Source organism: Lepidochelys kempii, chromosome 14 (assembly GCF_965140285.1).
Source record: "Lepidochelys kempii isolate rLepKem1 chromosome 14, rLepKem1.hap1, whole genome shotgun sequence".
In the NCBI taxonomy this organism is placed as follows: Eukaryota; Metazoa; Chordata; order Testudines; family Cheloniidae; genus Lepidochelys; species Lepidochelys kempii.
Window position 1 is genome coordinate 3,469,222 of NC_136393.1, and position 20,328 is coordinate 3,489,549.

Consider the following 20,328-nt stretch of genomic DNA (forward strand, 5'->3'; position numbering starts at 1 on the left):
ATCACCTCCACCTTGTCTGGTTCCGGCTTTAGGCGGCCGCTCCCCACCCGATGGCCCAGGTAAGATACTTCCGCCATCCCCACCTTGCACTTCTCCGCTTTTACAGTCAGCCCAGCCCCCTGGAGTCGGTCCAGCACTTGTCTAACCTGGGACACGTGGTCCTCCCAGGTCTGGCTAAAGACACAGATGTCATCAATATACGCCACGGCAAAACTCTCCATCCCCCTCAGGAGCTGGTCCACTAGGCGCTGGAAGGTGGCCGGCGCTCCCTTGAGGCCGAAAGGCAGGGTCAGGAACTCATAGAGCCCCAGAGGGGTGATAAAGGCCGATTTCAGTCGGGCATCTGCATCCAGCGGCACTTGCCAGTAGCCCTTTGTAAGGTCCATGGTGGTGAGGTACCGAGCTCCTCCCAGCTTGTCTAGGAGCTCATCAGGCCTGGGCATGGGGTAGGCATCAGATACAGTGATGGCATTGAGCTTCCGATAGTCCACACAGAACCGGACCGACCCGTCCTTTTTGGGGACCAGCACCACCGGCGAGGCCCAAGGGCTGGCAGATGGCTGGATCACCCCCAAAGCCAGCATGTCCCGGACCTCTCTTTCCAGGTCCTGAGCAGTTTTCCCTGTGACTCGGAAGGGGGAGCATCTTATCGGCGGGTGTGACCCTGTCTGCACCCGGTGGACAGTCAGATTAGTGCGTCCAGGCTGGTTGGAAAACAGCTGTCGGTACGGATGCAGCACCTCCCTGACCTCAGCTTGCTGGGCAGGGGTTAGCTGATCCGAGAGGGGAATTGTTTCCAGGGGGAAACCAGCTCTGGTCCCAGGGAATAGATCTACTAAAGGGTCATCTCCCTGCTCTTCCCACTGTCCACACACGGCCAACACCACATTCCCCCTGGCATAATATGGCTTCATCATATTCACATGGTACACCCGGCGGTGGTGCGCCCGGTTTGACAGCTCCACCACATAGTTTACCTCATTGAGCTGCTTGACGACCTTGAAAGGGCCCTCCCAGGCGGCCTGTAGTTTGTTCTTTCTCACTGGGATGAGAACCATCACCTGATCCCCGGTGGCGTAGGCACGGGCCCGTGCCGTGCGGTCATACCAGACCTTCTGCTTCCTCTGGGCTCTGGCCAGATTCTCCCTGGCCAGGCCCATGAGTTCAGCCAGTCTCTCTCGGAAGATCAGGACATACTCCACCACTGACTCTCCATCGGGAGTGGCCTTCCCCTCCCACTCGTCTCTCATCAGGTCCAGGGGGCCCCTCACCCTCCTGCCATATAACAGTTCGAAAGGCGAAAATCCGGTAGACTCCTGGGGCACCTCCCTGTATGCGAACAGCAGGTGAGGTAAGTACTTGTCCCAATCCTGCGGGTGCTGATTCATAAAGGTTCTCAGCATCATCTTTAGCGTCCCGTTAAACCTCTCCACCAGCCCATTGGACTGGGGGTGATAAGCTGAGGCCCAGTCGTGCCGGACCCCACATTTCTCCCACAAGCACCGGAGCAGGGCCGACATGAAGTTGGAGCCTTGGTCTGTCAAGACTTCCTTGGGGAACCCCACTCGGCTGAAAATGGTCAGGAGCGCATCGGCCACGGTGTCTGCTTCAATGGAAGCTAAGGGCACTGCCTCGGGGTAGCGGGTGGCAAAATCTACCACCACCAGAATGTATTTCTTCCCCGACCGGGTCGTCTTGCTGAGAGGCCCCACGATGTCCATGGCCACCTTCTGGAAAGGCTCCTCTATGATGGGCAAAGGTCTCAAAGCCGCTTTCCCCTTGTCCCGGGCCTTCCCCACCCTCTGACAGGGGTCACAGGATCGGCAATACTGCCGGACCGTGGTAAAGACCCCGGGCCAGTAAAAGTTCTGTAGCAACCTCTGCCGGGTGCGCCGGATTCCCTGGTGCCCTGCGAGGGGGATGTCATGGGCCAGGTACAGGAGCCTGCGGCGATACTTCTGGGGGACCACCAGCTGCCTCCTGATCCCACAGGACTCTACTTCCCTTGTGGGAGCCCATTCTCGGTACAGGAACCCCTTCTCCCACAGGAACCTCTCCTGGCAGCCTCTCCTCATGGTCCGTACCACCCTGAGGTCGGCCAGGTCCCTGAGCTTCCGCAAGGAGGGGTCTTTCCTCAACTCGGCCTGGAACTCAGCAGCTGGGGCAGGGACGGGGCCCGGTTCCCTCTCGCTGGCCAGGTCTGAGGCCTCCGCCTCTCTAAGCCGTGCCCCTCGGCCCTCCCTCCCCACCAGGGTAGGGTCCTGCGCCTCCGGTGTGATACCCTCCCCGAGGTCAGGGCGCAGTGCCCCTCGCCGGCTCTGGCTACGCGTCACAACCAGGGCGGCCTGGGGCTTGCTTGGCCAGTCCTCTAGGTCTCCCCCCATCAAAACTTCAGTGGGCAAATGGTGGTGTACCCCCACATCCTTGGGGCCCTCCTTGGCCCCCCATTTCAGGTGTACCCTTGCCACGGGCACCTTAAATGGGGTCCCGCCCACCCCTGTCAGGGTCAGATAGGTGTTGGGCACCACCCGATCTGGGGCCACCACCTCGGGCCGGGCCAGCGTCACCTCCGCGCCCGTATCCCAGTATCCATTGACCTTCCTCCCATCCACCTCCAGGGGAACAAGGCACTCTCTCCGGAGGGACAGCCCCGCGCCCACCCTGTAAACTGAGCACCCTGAGTCCAGAGCCTCCAGCCCTCTGGTGGAGCTGGCCTGGGGTACTCTTCCCTCCTGAGCAGGTGGTAAACTGGCAGCCCCCCTTTCCTGGGTCGTCTGCCCCTCGTCCAGCTGGGTCCCTACCCAGTTAACCCTGGGTAGGTTGGGTCTGCTCAGTCTGTCCCTGAGCCCGGGGCACTGGGACCGTACGTGGCCTCTCTGGCCACAGTGATAGCAGCTCAGGTCACGTTGGTCCCCTCGAGCAGGTCGGAGGGGCCCGACGCCAGGCGTTCCCCTTGGGAGGGGGTTCTCCCTATTTCCCCGCTGGGAGGCCCCCTGGTGACTCTCTCTCTGCATCGGGGGGGGCTTGTTCTTTTGGGGCTCCTCCCGGCTACCCCCTGACCGACTGTTCACAAACTCGTCGGCCAGCTGCCCTGCGTGCTGGGGGTTCTCGAGCTTTTTGTCCACCAACCACAGCCTCAGGTCGGAAGGGCACTGTTCATACAGCTGCTCCAGTACGATTAGGTCCAGCAGGTCCTCTTTAGCTCGGGCCCCAGCTGTCCACTTGCGGGCATACCCCTGCATCCGGTTGGCCAGTTGTAGGTAGGTGACCTCAGGCGTTTTACGCTGACTCCGGAACCTTCTCCGGTACATCTCGGGGGTCAGCCCAAACTCACGGAGCAGGGCCTGCTTGAACAGTTCATAGTCCCCTGCCTCCGGCCCTGTCATTCGGCTGTACACCTCCACGGCTTTGGGGTCCAGTAAGGGGGTGAGAAACTGGAGCCTGTCTGCAGGGTCAACCCTGTGCAGCTCACAGGCATTCTCAAAGGCCGTCAGGAAGCTATCCATGTCCTCCCCCTCCTTCCGCTGGGCCAGGAAGCACTTATCAAAGTTCCTTGCCGTCTTGGGTCCCCCCTCACTCACCGCAGCCGCAGCCGGGGCCCCACTGCTCCTCAGCCTGGCCAGCTCCAGTTCATGCTGTCTTTGTTTCTCCTTCTCCTGACGCTCCCTCTCCTTCTCCTGACGCTCCCTCTCCTTCTCCTGACGCTCCCTCTCCTTCTCCTCCTGCTCATGTTGACGTTGTTTCTCCTTCTCCTGACGCTCATGTTGACGTTGTTTCTCCTTCTCCTCCTGCTCATGTTGACGTTGTTTTTCATGATCCTCCAGCTCCCTCATTTTCATCTCCCTCTCCTTCAGCTGGGCAATCAGCTGTTCCTTGGTGGACCTCCCGATGAGCAGCCCCCTCTGCCTGCACAGCTCCACCAGGTCGCTCTTCAGGCGTTTAGCGTACATCTCCCTGCTGGCCACTCGCAGGCCGGGCAGCTTCCCACGGTTTCCAGGAAAAGCCCCTCGTGTGCCCGTCCTTCTTGAGGTCACCGACTCTTTGCCAGGGTCGAGCTGCAGACTCCTCCGCCCCTGGGACCGCTCGCTGCAATCCCCTGGGGGACCCTGTTACTGCAAAAGTCTTTCTCTCTGGTCACACATTCCCAGGGGTTAACCGCCCCCCGAAACCGTCTCTCTCTGAATCTTCAGCACGCCTGGTCCCCGTCAATTCCCCTTCGTTTTACTGCTCCCCAGTCACTTACTGCAGGAAGCGCCGTTCACGGGGTGCAGTACATCCCACCGCTGCCACCAGTTGTCACGGAGTGTGGGGGAGTCCAGGCCCTGCACCCCTCTTCCTGGGATCCACTGAGACTCTCAGCCAGCCAGTAAAACAGAAGGTTTATTGGACAACAGGAACAGTCCCAAACAGAGCTTGTGGGTACAACCAGGACCCCTCAGTCAAGTCCTTCTGGGGGAGCAGGGAGCTTAGACCCCAGCCCTGGGGTTCCCTGTGTTTCTCCACCCAGCCCCAAACTGAAACTAAACCCACCCAGCAGGTTCCCTGCTGCAGCCTCTGTTCACATTCCTGGGCAGAGGTGTTACCTCCCCCTCCCCCTCCTGGCTCAGGTGACAGGCTCTCAGGTCTCCCATCCCCAGGGCACATTCCCAGGTCAACACTCCCCCCTCCCTGCTGAGTCACATCGTCACATCGACCCAGTGGCTGCCAGAGAGCTGGGTGCACAGATATGCCCTGGGTGCTTTCTGGTCCCCGCAGGACGCCCGGCAGGGTCTCTGCCATCTTACACTCCCACTTCTCACTCTACGGCAACCCGAGGCCACCCCGCCCCCTCGGAGGGGACGAAGGGGGAGCTAGCGCTGGGTTTGTGGGGGCACGCTGGCCATGGGGGGCTGCCCAGGAACACGGCAGCGAAGCAGTACGGTGTGGGCGGAAAGGTGCTGGCCGTGCAGGACAGGAGGGCTCTCAGGCAGTGCCCTGCCTACCTCCTGCCACAGGTACTGCCCCTGGGTACTGCCACGTCTCTGCCCCGGAGCCAGGTCTCCATTCAGGGCAGTTACTTTCCTGACAGTCTGCATGGCTCAGGCTCGGCTCCCAGAGAGCCAGGCTCAGACCCGAGCTGGCTCAGAGATGGCAAACTCCCATCTTTATGCCTGCGTTCAAACAGGTTGTGTAGAAGAGAAACCAGACCCTCAGGGCGTCTGAGAAAGCCCCCCCGAGAGCGCAGGCGTCGTGTCCCCCCAGCAGCTTCTGCCTGATGTGAGTGGACAGCGCCGGCAGCGTAGTCAGCCCGAGACAAGTGGATGGCTTTCCAGTCCCGCTGCCCCAGAGGTGGCCGCATTTCCACACACTGCCTGGAAGCTATGGGACCGGAGGTACTATGAAAATGTCAGCCATGACCTACATCCCCAGCACCCGAGTATCAATCCCCATCCCAAAGCAAGCAGCACCGTGCACCCACTCAGCAGCAGCCGCTGGGCTCCGAGCCGCAGAAAACCCACCCGACACCTTTACATGGAAGGTAATCGGGCTGCGAAGGGCTTCCTGTGCTAGGCTGTATTGTTTGAAGGTTTCCTTCCTGCCCAGCCTGGTTTGGCACAGCTGTGCTCATTAGTGAGCAGATACGATCTTATCGAGGCAGCAGGAATCGAGCGCACCTCCGGCTCCCGATGGCATGAGACCAAGCAGAACCGCCCCCCCCCCCCAATTATCGATGGCAGATAACAGGCAGCGTCCACAGCGCTCCCTGGAGGGAGCCACACGGGATTGAGAGCTAAGTAAGGGCTGAGGCGCTTTGCAGTTCTGATCACGTTGCAGCCAACTCAACCCCACTGAGAAGCCCCTCTGAAAAGGCTCTGGAGTGCCAAATGGAGCCATGAGGGGCATGTCTGCTGGTGAAGAGGAGCGCTTCTCCTGGGGAGCTGTGGTTTCATGGTGGGGAGGATTAAACAGGAAAAATAATAGCCGTACGTGTCTGAAGGGTGTCTTTCAGCCATGAGTGCTTTGCAGACTATACACAGGCAGTGCCAGGGAAGTGCAGCTGCCCCTGGGGAGGAGCGCACCGAACAGGGGTGTGAGTGGGGTGTTTTTAGCAGAGGACAGCGGGACAGGCCCCTAACTCATGGGGACTGGCCTCCACAGGCAGTAGACAGGCGCTGGGAGGGGGGGCGGGGACAGAGCTCCATTGTGGTGGTGCTACAATTACTCCTGAGTGGACCAGGCCCTGCTTTAAGCTCTGCCAAAGGCCGGACCCTTCAGACAGGAACTAAGCTGCAGGGAGGGGGCTGGCGCACAGCGTGAGGGGGAGAACAGCACGGCTGCTCCGGCAGAGGAGCTGGTAATGCTGAGGCTGGCTCTACCCAGCTTGGTGGGCCGGGCTCTCCTGAGCTTACCTCGGCGTCCCTGAGGTGCGCCCTGCACACAGTGCTGCATTCAGCGTCCGCAGACCCTGTAACACTCTCCTAAGGGCAGCCCTGGGCTCCCACCGGCTCTCAGAGCCCCTGTGCTCTGACCATCCAGATCTGCAGAGCCAGGTCCCGAAGCCACCTGCCAAGTCCCGTGTCCGGGTGGCACATCCTGAGCAGACCTGCATCCCAGGAAGGAGAACCGGGGCCCACACGACGGAGACCCGGCTGACACGCCGCGTGCAGGGACGGAGCCCCACGCACCGGGACGGGGAGCTAGCCATCGCCCGGGTCCACAGTCCAGCTGACCAGCACCTCATCCCAATCAGTCACCTTCTGGTGATAGCTCTGCAACCCTAGCACCGCCAGGGCCTCCCTCCATCGGCAGCACCCCACACCCAGCCCCCCGGGGCCTGTCCAGCACCCATCAGAGCAAGTGATTCCAGTCACAGGCACCCCCCCGCCCACCGTGCTGCCAGCGACCTCTCGCCGCTTACAAGCCCCCGTTAGCTTCCGCACGCCGCGCTGCTTTTCCCTGGTGGAGACGCTCCTGGGAGGCAGGACCGCCACCCCAATGCACCAGTCAGGCTCCAAAGTACCATGTACCTTTTGTTAAACAGGCCCTCAGAGCCACAAACCAAGCCAGGGTGGGCACGAGGAGAGCACGGGGAACTTCCCAGCACCAACGGCCGGGCGCTTGCCCTCCAAACACCCCAACGGTGCTTAAAGGGGCATGTCAAGTGACTCAGGTTGCTCAAAAAGAGCCACCTTTGCAGGCGATTGTGAGCAACCCAGCAGACGAATTCAACAAAGGAGGGGGGGAAGAACTCCAAGTGGCTTTTCCTCACAGAGGGATTTGCTCTCTGCAGTTTGCCCAGCCTGGCTGGTGGAGTGGACCGCTCACATCCTGGTTCTCGTGCTCTAACTCACCCATTCTGACATACTGACCCCCCTGACTTTCCCCTACTGCCGAACGGACAGAGGGGTCCCAGCGTGAGAGTTGCTGCTCGAGCTCAAAGCGGAGATACTTGGGTTGCAGGGGAAGTTTCAGGCACAAATTAAAAAACAATGTTCTCAATTAGTTCCTCCATCCCCTCCCTGCACCAGCCATGCCACTCAAGAGCTAGGCCAGTAGTTCTCAAACTTTTGTCCTGGTGACCCCTTTCACACAGGAAGCCTCTGAGTGTGACACTCCCCCACCCTCTTATAAATTAAAAACACTTTTTTTTGCAACCCAAAGTACTTTGGGAATTATACCGAGGCGGCACCCCTGAAATGCAGCCACCTCTGGGGTGGAGGGTGGCAGTCACTCAGCAAAGAGTACAACAGCGTCACAGGAGGGGGGATAATGACAATGCAGTAACTTTTAATGTCTCATCCAAGGGCCAACCCTCCAATAAACAGCATGGCACTGTCTGAAGGCCTGGGGAGAACTGGAGTCAGCTCCGCTGGGTTTCAACCTGGGGTTTTCTACTGGCGGTGACTGAGCTGTCCCCTGTCAACAAACCACAAAACCCAAGACTCTCTCTGTAGCAGACTCACAAGGCCAGGGCTGTAACGCCGCTCGGCTGCGCAGGGCCCAGGAGGGCTACCGATGCAGAGAGGAGGGACAGGTAGGATTGGCAGTGGGAGGATGTGAAGGGGGCAGAGTCGGAGGGGCAGAGTTAGCAGCAGGACAGATGGCTGGAAGAAGAAATGTGTCACTGCCCACATCCCCCGCTTTCCAGTATCCCTCTGTCACCAGCTGCATCCTCTGCTTTGCTCTGACAGGAAAGAAGCCCCCCTCCACGCATCTTGCCGCACTGGAAGAGTGGGGGGGGGGAGTGGGTGTACAGCACAGTACCTGCCCTGAGAGCTGCGTGAAGGGGGCTCCAGAAGATGACGAACTCAAGTTCCCCTCGTACAGCACATCTCATAACCCTGGCTAGGAGCACGGCCGGAGGGCGGATGGCATGTAAACGGCTACTCCACCCGATCACTCCTTGCACCTACAAACGGTCTGAAAACACCAAAGGGCAGGAGAACACCTGGCCAGCTTCCCACTGGCCACAACACTTGTTCCAGGCAAAACCTAACATTACAAAGACTGGCCACTTCCCCTATTGTGGTCTGTGTTCAGAGGAGTGCGACAAAAGCCCGGCTAGCACAAGAGCGCGCTAGTTTCTGGGTGGCACGAATGGAATCCAACGCTTTAGAGGCCCAAGGAGAGCAGAAGAGAAGCAGTGATTTAACGCCCCTTTGTTTGCTTCCCCCCCTTCGTTCACAGAAGAGAGACTGACTAGAGAGTTGCCATTTCTGCTTTTCCTCCCAGACTGGTGCAAGGCTTGGGTTGCAAACCCTGCAAGGGGATGTTTCACTGGAAAGAGAAGAACTTGGCATTTTAAGAAACAGTTTGCAGATTTTCTTCTCTCAATAACTAAGTTCGGCCAAACCTTTAATGCGCACACAACCCCTAAAACGCCAGCCCCAGCGAGCAACTCCCTGCAGCCGGCCACGCTTAGACACCCAGCAAAAACAAACAGAACGGGTACCAACTTCAACACCACTGAGTCAATCTCCGATACTTGCACACAAGCAAGTGTGGTTAGGAGGAAAGAGCCGTTACCTTTGTAAATACCATTTCAGGCTACAGCGTAATCTGCAGGACTCAGGGAATGGGGTGGGGGAGACACACAGAGTGCCATGCCATCAGTGGCCTAGAAATAAGTTTTCTCTGCCTACCCTACAGGTTCCCCCCGAGAAGGACCCCCCAGAGATAAATATTGGCTCCAACCTCTCGCTCTTTTTTTTTTTTTTTTAAAGAGCAAACAAAAGATCCACATGCAGCAGGAGCGTGAAGGGAAAAGCTACATGGGAATTGGAAACTGTCCCATGGGAAGCAGGGGTGGGTCCCACCTCCCATAACCAGAGCTCCCTCTGATTCTCAGCAAATCCATTTTGCAACCAGACTGAAACTTTTCAAAGGCAATTCCCCATCCCCCCCTCCACACAGCCCCACAGGCAAAGCCCAGCTGGGTTGGGAAGGGTTCAGAGCCAGGACCAGGCTGAGTGCAGAGGACAGATTTGGGGGAAGGCCTGGGATGCATTCATTCTATTCAGGGTCTTATGGGTGGTACCGAGGCTTCCCAATTTTTCATACTTGCTGTCTGGTCACCTGAGGAGCTGGCGAGCTCGCGGGGATGCTGGCGAGGCGGAGGCTAGGGCGCACGCAGAATGCACTGGGCACGGCGTTAGCGAGCCAGAGAATTGGCGCATGGGGCAGAGGGGGGACTGCCCCAGGGAAGTTGGCAGCACACAAGGGTGCACTGGGGTGACCCCGGAGCTGCCCCCCAGGTTCGCAGTGTGCAGAGAGTTGCACTGTGGCTGGGGGGGTTACACAGGAAGAATGGCCCCGAGATGGCAGGTGGGACTGGACTGCACTGGGGCTTGCAATGCACAGGGTGGGGAGGGGTGTCCGGGGGAGGCGCTAAGGGTGGGAGGATTGACGGGGTGCACTGGGACAAGGGCTGAGGGGGTGGTGAACGGAGCTGGGGCTCACGTGCCTGGGGGATGCCCCAAGCCTGAGTGTTGTTAGGGAGGAGGGGAGCTGGGTGCACCGGGGATGCCAGGCGGGGAGGGGACGGGTTGACGGAGGGAGACCCGGTGTACAGGGGCTGCCAGCAGGGAGGAGGGGGACTGGGTGCACTGGGGTTGTCGGGAGAAGGGGGGGGGAAGAGGGAGGAGAGTCCAGGGGGACGGGTGCACGGAGGGAGGACGGGAGGAGGGTCCGGGGGCACGGAGGGAGGACGGGAGGAGGGTCCGGGGGCACGGAGGGAGGGGGCTGGGGGCACGGAGGGAGGACGGGAGGAGAGTCCGGGGGCACTGGGGGAGGAGGCTGGGGGCACGGAGAGAGGCGGGGAGGAGGGTCCGAGTGCACTGGGGAATGGGGTGGGGGGCACGGAGGGAGGACAGGAGGAGGGTCCGGGTGCACCGGGGGAGGGGGCTGGGGGCACGGAGGGAGGCGGGGAGGGGGGTCCGGGGGCACCGGGGGGAGGGGCACGGAGGGAGGCGGGGAGGGGGGTCCGGGGGCACCGGGGGGAGGGGCGGGGAGAGGGGTCCGGGGGCACCGGGGGGAGGGGCGGGGAGGGGGGTCCGGGGGCACCGGGGGGAGGGGCGGGGAGGGAGTACGGGAGGGGGGTCCGGGGGTACCAGGGGGAGGGGCACGGAGAGAGGACGGGAGGGGGGTCCGGGGGCACTGGGGGGAGGGGGCACGGAGGGAGGCGGGGGGGGGCCGGACCCGGACCCACCTGCTGGTAGTCGGGCTGCTGCGGGCGGAAGGCGCTGGGCACGGGCTGCAGCCGCAGGCTGACGTGCGGGAAGCGGTGCAGCCAGGCGGCCCACCAGGGCGCCAGGTAGTCGGCGCGCGCGGCCGGCAGGGCCATGGCTCCGGGACCGGCTCCTCCGCCCGCCGCGCTCGGCTCCAGCGCCCGGCCCCGCCCCCAAGCCCCGCCCCCAGCGCCCGGCCCCGCCCCCAAGCCCCGCCCCGCGCCCCCCGCCCCCAGCTCCCCTGCCGCTCCCGCACCGGGCACGGCGGCTGGGACCCCCCGCCCAGAACCCCAGGGGGACTGAACTCCTGTTTTCCTGGTGCTGGCTGCGTCCAGATGGTTTCTGAAGCAAGAAAACGGAGCTCAGAGCCTGCCCCTTCTCCCTCTGAGCTCCCTTTGTGACGCTCTGTACCTGGGGGGAGCACCCTGCACCCCCACGTTCATCGTTATAAAATGATCGTGTGGCAGCCAGCGCGGCATGTGCCGTGGGTGGGTGTCTGCGGAAGGCTCAGGATGCACTGGGCATGGCCAGTCTAGTGCTGTTCCAGCGAGGTTACAGGTTAAAATTGCCTGTATATAGTTACGAGGCTGAAAACGTATCCTCATGGCTTAAAGCAAGCCCCTGCAAAAAGGCTCCAGGAACAGAGGGGCAGTTCACACCGCGTCGGGGCATGGAGGGGACAAACCCAGCCCAGCCTCACAGGAACAACGGACACGGGCTTAGGCAGCAACAAAAGAATCTGTTAGACCCTGGAGGGAGTCACTCCCTTCCTTTGGGCAGTCTGGGAGTGCGATGAGGAAATGCCCACTTGGCCCTGAAGGTGGGGTGGGGGGGGGCAAAGCCAGGCGGAAGGAAAGGACATGATAAAAGGGAGAGAGACATGTTGCCCTGCTCGCTCTCTTCTGCCTACATCTACAGACATCACCACCCACAAGCGACTGAAACACTGATCAAAGGGGAGAGCCTGCCTGAAAAGTAACCAGCCACCCTGTGGTGAGAAGCATCTAAGTTTTTAAAGACACTGAAAGCAGGGGGCTGGACTAGATGACCTCCTGAGGTCTCCTCCAACCCTAATCTTCTCTGATTCTATGGAAGTGTTAAGGTCAGCTCAGAATGCGTTTTGCTTTTATTTAATCTGACCAGATGTGTCTTGTTATGCTTTGACTTATAATCACTTAAAATCTATCTTTATAGTTAATACATCTGTTTGTTTATTCTACCTGAAGCAGAGCATTTGGTTTGAAGCGTGTCAGAGGCTCCCCTTGGGAGAACAAGCCTGGTACATATCAATTTCTTTGTTAAATTGATGAACTCCTATCAGCTTGCAGCGTCCAGCAGGCATAACTGGACACTGCAAGACGGAGATTCCCAGGGTTGTGTCTGGGACCAGAGATATTGGCTAGTGTCATTCGGTTGCAAGTAGCTGGGAGCAGCTGACATGCCAGAGGCTGTGCGTGAACAGCCCAGGAGTGGGGGCTCTCACAGCAGAGCAGGGTAAGGCTGGCTCCCAGAGTCAAGGATTGGAGCGGCCTAGCAGATCACTGGTCCAGACACCACCAGAGGGGAACGTCACACCCTTCCTAGCCCTCTGCTCCCCATCTGGAGTGCACAGCACTTGGCTCTGCTTCTACCAGCAGGAGCAGTGTTTCAAGGAGCACACATTTAAATTTTTTCTTGTCCTTTCTCTGGCTTTTCTTCCCTCTTTCTCATTCGGAATATCAACCCCTATGCATGGGCAGCAGGTGAACCCCGTAGGGGAGGCTAGCGCCCCGGCCCTGCCCCTTCTGCCCAAGGCCCCGCCCCCATGGCTGGAGTGCCCCCCCCCCAAAGCTGGAGGCCTGAGCCCCACACACCCCCTGTGGCTAGAGGAGCCCCCTGCCCCAAGCCACCAGCCAGCCCTCCCCAGCTGCCCCAAGCCGAACTCCAGGCGGCTTTAGGGGAGAGGAGGAGCAAGGGCAGATCCTTGGGGCGGAGTATGGGCAGGACCACGGCCTGGGTTGGGGAGGTTTAGCCTCCCCTGGCCTACGATACCCACCGCCCTTGCCCCTGTGCGACAACGAGGTGGGAGTAGCTAAGGTAATTGCACCTGAAATGGTCTCAGTGCTGTTGCTGATGTTTGTATTTGATGCAGTGCTGAGCGGTATGCTGGAAATTAACCAATAGCAATTAATTATCTGGCATCAGATTGCCCAGAGATACCAGCAGAAGGGGCTCAGCTAGAAGTCATGGGCTTGATACAGGAACCATTGGGTGACATTCTCTGGCCTGTGGACAGAGATCAGACTAGAGATCATAATGGGCTCTTCAAGCCTTAAATCTAGGAAGGCCAAGCGGAGTAAGGGGTAGGAGCCGTGTTGTTTTTCAACAGGAAGCATTCAGCTCTAAAGGTGCAGCTCCAATTAAGCGCCAACTGACTCCACCGGAGAGCTCCCTGCTGTGATACACAAACACGGCAGCAGAGAACGGAATGGGTGTCTCTTTCTTCTGGCTAATAGAGTCATTGAACGACTTATTTTTTAAACAAAGCGGCCTGGGCCCCTCTTCCAAAGGGAACGACCCAGGAGATGAGAGACTAGCAAGGAAGGAGAGGTGCTAAGGGGCATGGGCAAAGAAATCCTGGGTAGGGAGGCAGCAGAGGGACTAAGCCAAGAGCCTATTTTTGCAGGAAAGGGAGGTGCGACGAGGTGTTTCCCCAAAGAGCTCAGACTCTCGCTGAGCGTTTGTGCCCTTCCGGGGCAGTGAAGTAGGATGACCAGGCAGCAAGGATGAAAAATTGGGATTGGGGGGGAAGGGTAATAGGTTGCCTATAGAAGACAAAGCCCCTAATATCGGACGTCTGGTCACCCCACAGTGAAGTCTACAGAATGAGGCCCTGGCGTTAGCATCTTGTGAAGGTGAGCAGGATGGAGGATTGCAAAAGGCACCTTTGCAGTGGCTGGGGCAGACAGAAGCCCGTTAACGGCGTAGCCGGGCCTGCCGGGATACTGGGGACACCTCCAAAAGGAGAGAGTGAGAAACTGCATTTAAAAAAAAACAAAAAACCAAAAGGGAAAAGTGTTTTAGATTCTGCAGGAAACAAAGGGCAGGAAGGGCACGCAAGGAACACGGAGTAGGCTCAGACTAGAGTTTGCTTCTTTCTAATGGACAAAGGAGGCTTGGAAGGTTTTATCTAAATAAATAATCTTTTGTTCTTTCCCTTGAAACTCAGGCTGTGGCTGGGATGGAAGAGTCCAGAGCCAGTGGAAACTTGGGAGGAAGGATGGTCCAGTGGACATGAGACACTGCTCTGCTATAGGCTCCTTGTGTGAGTCGTTTAGCCACTCTGTGCCTCGGTTTCCCCATCTGTGAAAGTGATAATAGCCCTGCCACCCGGGGGGGGGGGGATTGGAAGGATAAAGACAGTAAAGGTTGTGAGATTTTCATCTATTATGGTAATGGGGGGGGACTCATCTGGCCTGTCTCAGATAGAGATCTAGTCATGTCCTAGGAACCCCTGGGGTGAGAGCCCAGACATCGGGGAAAAGATTTTTAGTCTGAGTCTTTAGAGCTCGTTTTTAACACCCATAACTAACAAAGACGTGGAGAAAGGACAGCTTTGTTAACGATACACACCCTGGCCTCCCCCACAGTGGTGGGCTTTGAGAGCTATCATAGAAACGGCCTGAGTCCTCGACATCCTGCTCCTAAACTTAGACCAGACACTACCGTACACATGAAGCAGAGAAAAGGGCTTTTTCCTGTGCGAACGCTACCCTGGACCCATCTTTTGCCACCATACAGCAGCAAGGGCAGGCAGAGACCCAACTGCTTAGCAAAAGCAAGGGGAGGTCACCTTGAAAAGAGGAGAAGCTATCGTTTTCCACAGGTACGGTGTTAGCATAAGAGCCACACGCAGAGACCCAAACGGCCAAAGCACACCGCAGATCCCATGCAGCCTCTGGCCTGGCTGGAGTCGCACCCCAGTAGAATTTGGCCTGCTAACTACACGGATGACTTACGTACTAAAACACAGGAACCGGCCTGAAACAAAAAGAAGCTTCCTCTTGCTAGTGGTTCCTCGTGACCCTGCTGTTTAGAAGGTGGAAGGCCGGGCAGAGTTGCATGAGAATCGTGGTTCCAGGCCTGGTAGGACTGACAGGCCCAGCGCCAGAGGAGCGGGGTTTAGCTTTTGAAATCGGAGAATCAGACTGACGGTGCTTTGCAGATGGGGAGGGGGAAACGTGTGCAGAGTTGCCTGGCTGAGTCACCCCCCTGCCCCCGTTCCATAAGGGCAAGGGCCCAGGGCTGCCCAGAGGGGAGGGGCAAGTGGGGCAATTTGCCCCAGGCCCCCACAGAATACTATAGTATTGCAACTTGTTTTTATGGAAGGGGCCCTCGAAATTGCTTTACCCCAGGCCCCCTGAAGCCTCTGGGCAGCACTGCAAGGGCCAGTAGTGCCCGAGCAGTCATATGCACTCACTAGCAGACTAAGGAAGACAGAGAAGTGTGAGAGAGTGTGTGCGCGCATGGGGAGGGGGGGCGGGGGGGAGAAGGGGTTAACTTCCTCCCTGAGCGCTGACAGCTAGATGAGGCAGCTCTCTGATGTGGGGGTGAAAGCCGTTTCTAGGCCGCGTGGAAGTAAACACCACAGTGGATACAAATGAGCTTTACCTGCCATCTTGCCGTCCTTTGCTCGCACTTGCTTACCTAATGAGTTCAGCTTGGCAGTGCCTTCCCCTGGGAGAGGCCTGAGATTGCAGAATCTGAATGTCACATTTTAGGTAGCTGATTAAACAAAGGACTCGTCCTTTTCCAGGACAATGAGAAAATGAGTGAAATGAAAGCCCACACACTGGCAGGGAGCAAATGCGTTATTAGCCCAGCCATGCAGTCAGACCCTCCCCTATGAAGGCTTGGAGCGGGGAGATGCTCTCAGAACCAATAACCTCAGTTTTGTAAAGGATCCATAACAGAAGTGGAGTTGCAGGATCAGCCTGACTGGTCAGATTGTGTGAAGGTTCCCCCACAGGAAGGAGAGGTGAAGAATGCCTTACAGCATACCAATCTTGATCACATTTTACTCATCTGTAGATCTCAAAGCACAGCAACAAATTAAATCTCAGACACAGACGGAAGGGAACCGCCTTTGGGAATTGCTTTGCAAGGGGAGATTGGGGTAGGTCACAGGCTGTTCCAAGCCAAAAGCATCCGCCCTCACTGAGCCCTGGAGCTGGGAAGAACAGAGAACACAAAGGGCCTAGTCTAAGTCCTGTTTTCACCACCCCCTGATCACCTTTGAACTGGCACTTGCCACATCCTGAAGTCGCAGCTGAAAAGAACACCAAGGACAGCTACGAATTGTCTGAGGCTTCCTGCAGGGGTAGGAGCGATTCAGCTGGGCTGGGAAACAGCAATTTAGCTGCACAGATAGTGCCACCGCTCCAGGCCTCAGCAAAGCTCCGGGACCCGCCTGCAGCCTCCACTCGTTGCATTTCCAGTTCCGTGTGCCTTTGAAAAGGAAACTGTCAGAACCAAAGACAGGCTCCCCCAACCCGGGCATCCGGCGTGCAGAGACTACACCGGCTCTGGAACAAAAGCTGAAAAAAAGGTTGGACAATTGGAGGCTGTAGTATGCATCCCAAAGCGCAACCCGGAACGTGAAGGCACATGCAGGGGGCTCTGGTAGGTGAATGCAGGAGGCCTGGCTCTGCTGAATATGGTTAAAAACATGTCTCCACCCAGCTTGCATCCCACATGAACAACAACGGTCATATATATTAAGCCAGGGAAAGGCCCGAACAAGAAACTTTGCTAACACTGGATTTATAAAGGTTGCTGGACCACAGAGTCCACCTCTGCAAGCCGTGAGAGGCTAGGAAGTAAGCAGTTAAGTCATTCAGCATCTTACCTACACTCATTTGATCACCTTTTCCTAAAGATTACAGAACACACATCTAGCAGCGGCTATTTGCAATCTTACACCAACCCTCACTTACTGCCCCCCCCGACTCCACACTGAAACACATTAATACCAATCCACAGAGGCTAGAGTTCAAGGGCGTCCACTGGTTGTTCAGGGAGATAGTAGATATTGGAAAGGATCGATGAGTGGAGTAGGCGGGATGCTAGAGGACTTGCATGCTTGTTATGGCTTGCACTGGAAGGGGGCAGATCTGCAGCGTAGCTACCTTGGCTCAATGTGGTTTTGCTTCTAAATCCATACCACAGAGATCTTGAGACTCCACTGCCAGAAACCATCATGTCACGGGTGCCAGGAAATTAACCCGCCGACCCCATAAGTCTTCCTCACCCCCAGCCTCTGAAAGACACGAGACACAGTTGCTTCACTCCACCTTTATTGCTTCCTACACCCATGCCTAACAGGTGTGTGTCAATTTCAAGACTCTGCAGCAGGATGTCAATCTCCAGGCTGATGTAATGAATTCACTGTAATAACACCATTCTTCAGATGCTGGGCTGCTTTCTGAAGAATGGCAGTTGCTTGACTAGCCAGATGGCCCTTACCCCTGCTTACCCCCACTTGCTCCTACACAGCTTCGAATCAATTGTTTTAATAAACAACACAACATCTCGCTCATGCTGGGATATTATAAACAGTAAATTACAGCAGTATAGAAGATACTCTATATATCATATCTGTGGTTCTGATGAATGCATCTAGTTTCTCATGTGGTTTATGTTGTCACCACACATCCTAGATAAAATACCGTCCTTTGTCAGGGTTTATTCTTTATAGCTCTTCTTTTCTTTTCCTGTCCTAGTTCCTGATTTAGAGCCAATTTACCATGTCTGCGGTTAGAAGTATGGCTATTACTAACTCACATGAAAAATCACAATTCTGTGATTTTAGGGTTATGATTTTTCACCAAAAATTGTAACATTAAGATCCCAGCCCGTTCTGTTGCAAAAGCAATGTTCACAACATAAGGCCAGCCCCCAGGAAGCACAGATCATGCATGATTAAGGACAATTTAAGCTCTGTCCCCAGTAAAAGGAAGGCAATTTTAATGAGACACTTGAACAGAAACACTCACACAAGCCCATTCAGAGTTCAAATACAGCAGAAAAATGAAAATCTCAAGAAATGAGATGCCAACTGTGCGACTTCTCCTGAGACAATTTAAGTGATCTACCAGGGAGCACAGACGAACCCGCCGCTCTTTGGAGCTTTTATGCTGTTTTAATGAGAACATGCCAGGCAGCTGGGGACCATAGGATGGGAAGGACAAAAATGAATCGCTGGATGCACAGACATTAAAATCAATCTATAAAAAAAAAAAAATGAAGATTGTCACTGGTTCTTTTTCCTCCTGTAATTTTCTACTAACCCATGTCGATTCTCCATTTCACAGCAGCAGAACGGCCAGTTTCTTCCAGGGACAAAATTATATATTCACTCGTTTGGCACGTGGTCTCTCTGAGCTCTCTCAGCTCCCTGCTCAAGATGCACGTAAAATTTGCAAGAGACAAGGTTGGTGAGGTATTTTCTTGTATTGGACAACCTTCTGTTGGTGAAAGAGACAAGCTTTCTTGCCTTTCTGGGGCACTTGACAGCTTGTCTTTTGCATCAGTGTCAGCTGGTCCAATAAAAGATTTTACCTCACTCACCTTCTCTCTCATCTCTTGGGACCAACAAGGCTACAACACTGCAAATGTCTTGATTTGCACTTATTGTATGGTGCCACCCAGTGGCAGCTCGTACTACATAGGAGAGGAGTACTTGTGGCACCTTAGAGACTAACCAATTTATTTGAGCATGAACTTTTGTGAGCTACAGCTCACTTCATCGGATGCATACCGTGGAAACTGCAGAAGACATTATATACACACAGAGACCATGAAACAATACCTCCTCCCACCCCACTCTCCTGCTGGTAATAGCTTATCTAAAGTGATCATCAAGGTGGGCCATTTCCAGCACAAATCCAGGTTTTCTCACCCTTCCCCCCCCCCACACACACAAACTCACTCTCCTGCTGGTAATAGCCCATCCAAAGTGACCACTCTCTTTAAAATGTGTATGATAATCAAGGTGGGCCATTTCCAGCACAAATAGAGACTGGGAGTGGCTAAGTCATTATGCAAGGTAGCCTATTTCCCCTTGTTTTTTTCTACCCTCCCCCAACATTCTGGTTAAACTTGGATTTATGCTGGAAATGGCCCACCTTGATTATCATGCACATTGTAAGGAGAGTGGTCAGTTTGGATGAGCTATTGCCAGCAGGAGAGTGAGTTTGTGTGTGTGGTTTTTGGAGGGGGGTGGGGGGTGAGAAAACCTGGATTTGTGCTGGAAATGGCCCACCTTGATTATCATACACATTTTAAAGAGAGTGGTCACTTTGGATGGGCTATTACCAGCAGGAGAGTGAGTTTGTGTGTGTGTGGGGGGGGGGGGGGGGAAGGGTGAGAAAACCTGGATTTGTGCTGGAAATGGCCCAACTTGATGATCACTTTAGATAAGCTATTACCAGCAGGAGAGTGGGGTGGGAGGAGGTATTGTTTCATGGTCTGTGTATATGTCTTCTGCAGTTTCCATGGTATGCATCCGATGAAGTGAGCTGTAGCTCACGAAAGCTCATGCTCAAATAAATTGGTTAGTCTCTAAGGTGCCACAAGTACTCCTTTTCTTTTTGCGAATACAGACTAACACGGCTGTTACTCTACTACATAGGAGTTGCCCAACAATATTACTCAGAAATTATCAATTCTTTGAAGATCCCTGAATCCTGGCAGCAGCACAGAACAGCTGGCACGAAGAAGAGTGCTTTGGAAGCCTTCTTGATGAAACGCAGCATATGTGGGGAAGAGAAGAGGAACTTAACCTAAAGCACTGACCTGAATCTCACATGGTGTGAGGTTGAGCCATCTCAGCTTAATCCACCCAGAAATTTCCACAAATTCAGCACACTGACAACAGGCAGATCCACTCTGCCTGCTGCAGAGAACTCTTTATCCTGGGCAGTTAAGTTATTCAGCTCAACCCCTCTCGCCAACCCACATTTGGCTAGCGAGGCTTCAGAACTGGGGAAGAAGCTATGAGGCACCCATGTGTGTGCCCTTTTCTGGGAGACATGGGACACTTAGCCCAGAGCTCGTATCAGTGCTGCCGGAATCTACTGCCAGTTAAAGGTTCTGCTAGCACTTCAACCATCACTCATCTACCCCTTTGTTCTGCTAGACTAAGCTTAGTAAAATCAAACCACTCTGAAAAGCATTAGCACTAAAAGGTCGCAAAACAGGGGCTTCCAAACTGGTTGTGGAGAGACTAGCTAGTCATATGGTGCTGGCAACTCCAAGTTCTCTAGCTGCTAAGCCAGGAGTGGGCAAAGTTTTTGGCCTGAGGGCCACACTGCAGTGCAAAACTGTATGGAGGGCCAGGTAGGGAAGGCTGTGCCCCCCCAAACAGCCTGGCCCCCCCCAGCTCAGAACCCCCCCCCCAGACCCCCACTCCTAACTGCCCCCTGGGACTCTACCCCCATCTACCTCCCCCCACTCCCCATCCCGAGTGCCCCCCCCAGAACCTCTGCCCTATCCAACCGCTCCCTGACACCCCCCCTGCCCCAGGACCCTACCCACTATCCAACTGCCCCCTGCTCCCTCGGGCCGTAGTTTGTCCACCTCT

The 20,328-nt window shown here is 56.1% G+C and overlaps 1 protein-coding gene across 1 annotated transcript in view; it reads right to left on the bottom strand.

Moving 5' to 3' along the window:
• Positions 1 to 10,873, bottom strand: part of TTYH2 (tweety family member 2) — a 52,920-nt gene extending 42,047 nt beyond the window's left edge. Inside the window, exon 1 of the mRNA XM_073310655.2 lies at positions 10,688 to 10,873. Coding sequence (XP_073166756.2) covers positions 10,688 to 10,822 — 135 coding nt within the window. The 5' untranslated portion in view covers positions 10,823 to 10,873. The remainder of the gene's footprint in view (positions 1 to 10,687) is intronic.
• Between the last annotated feature and the right edge of the window lie 9,455 nt (positions 10,874 to 20,328).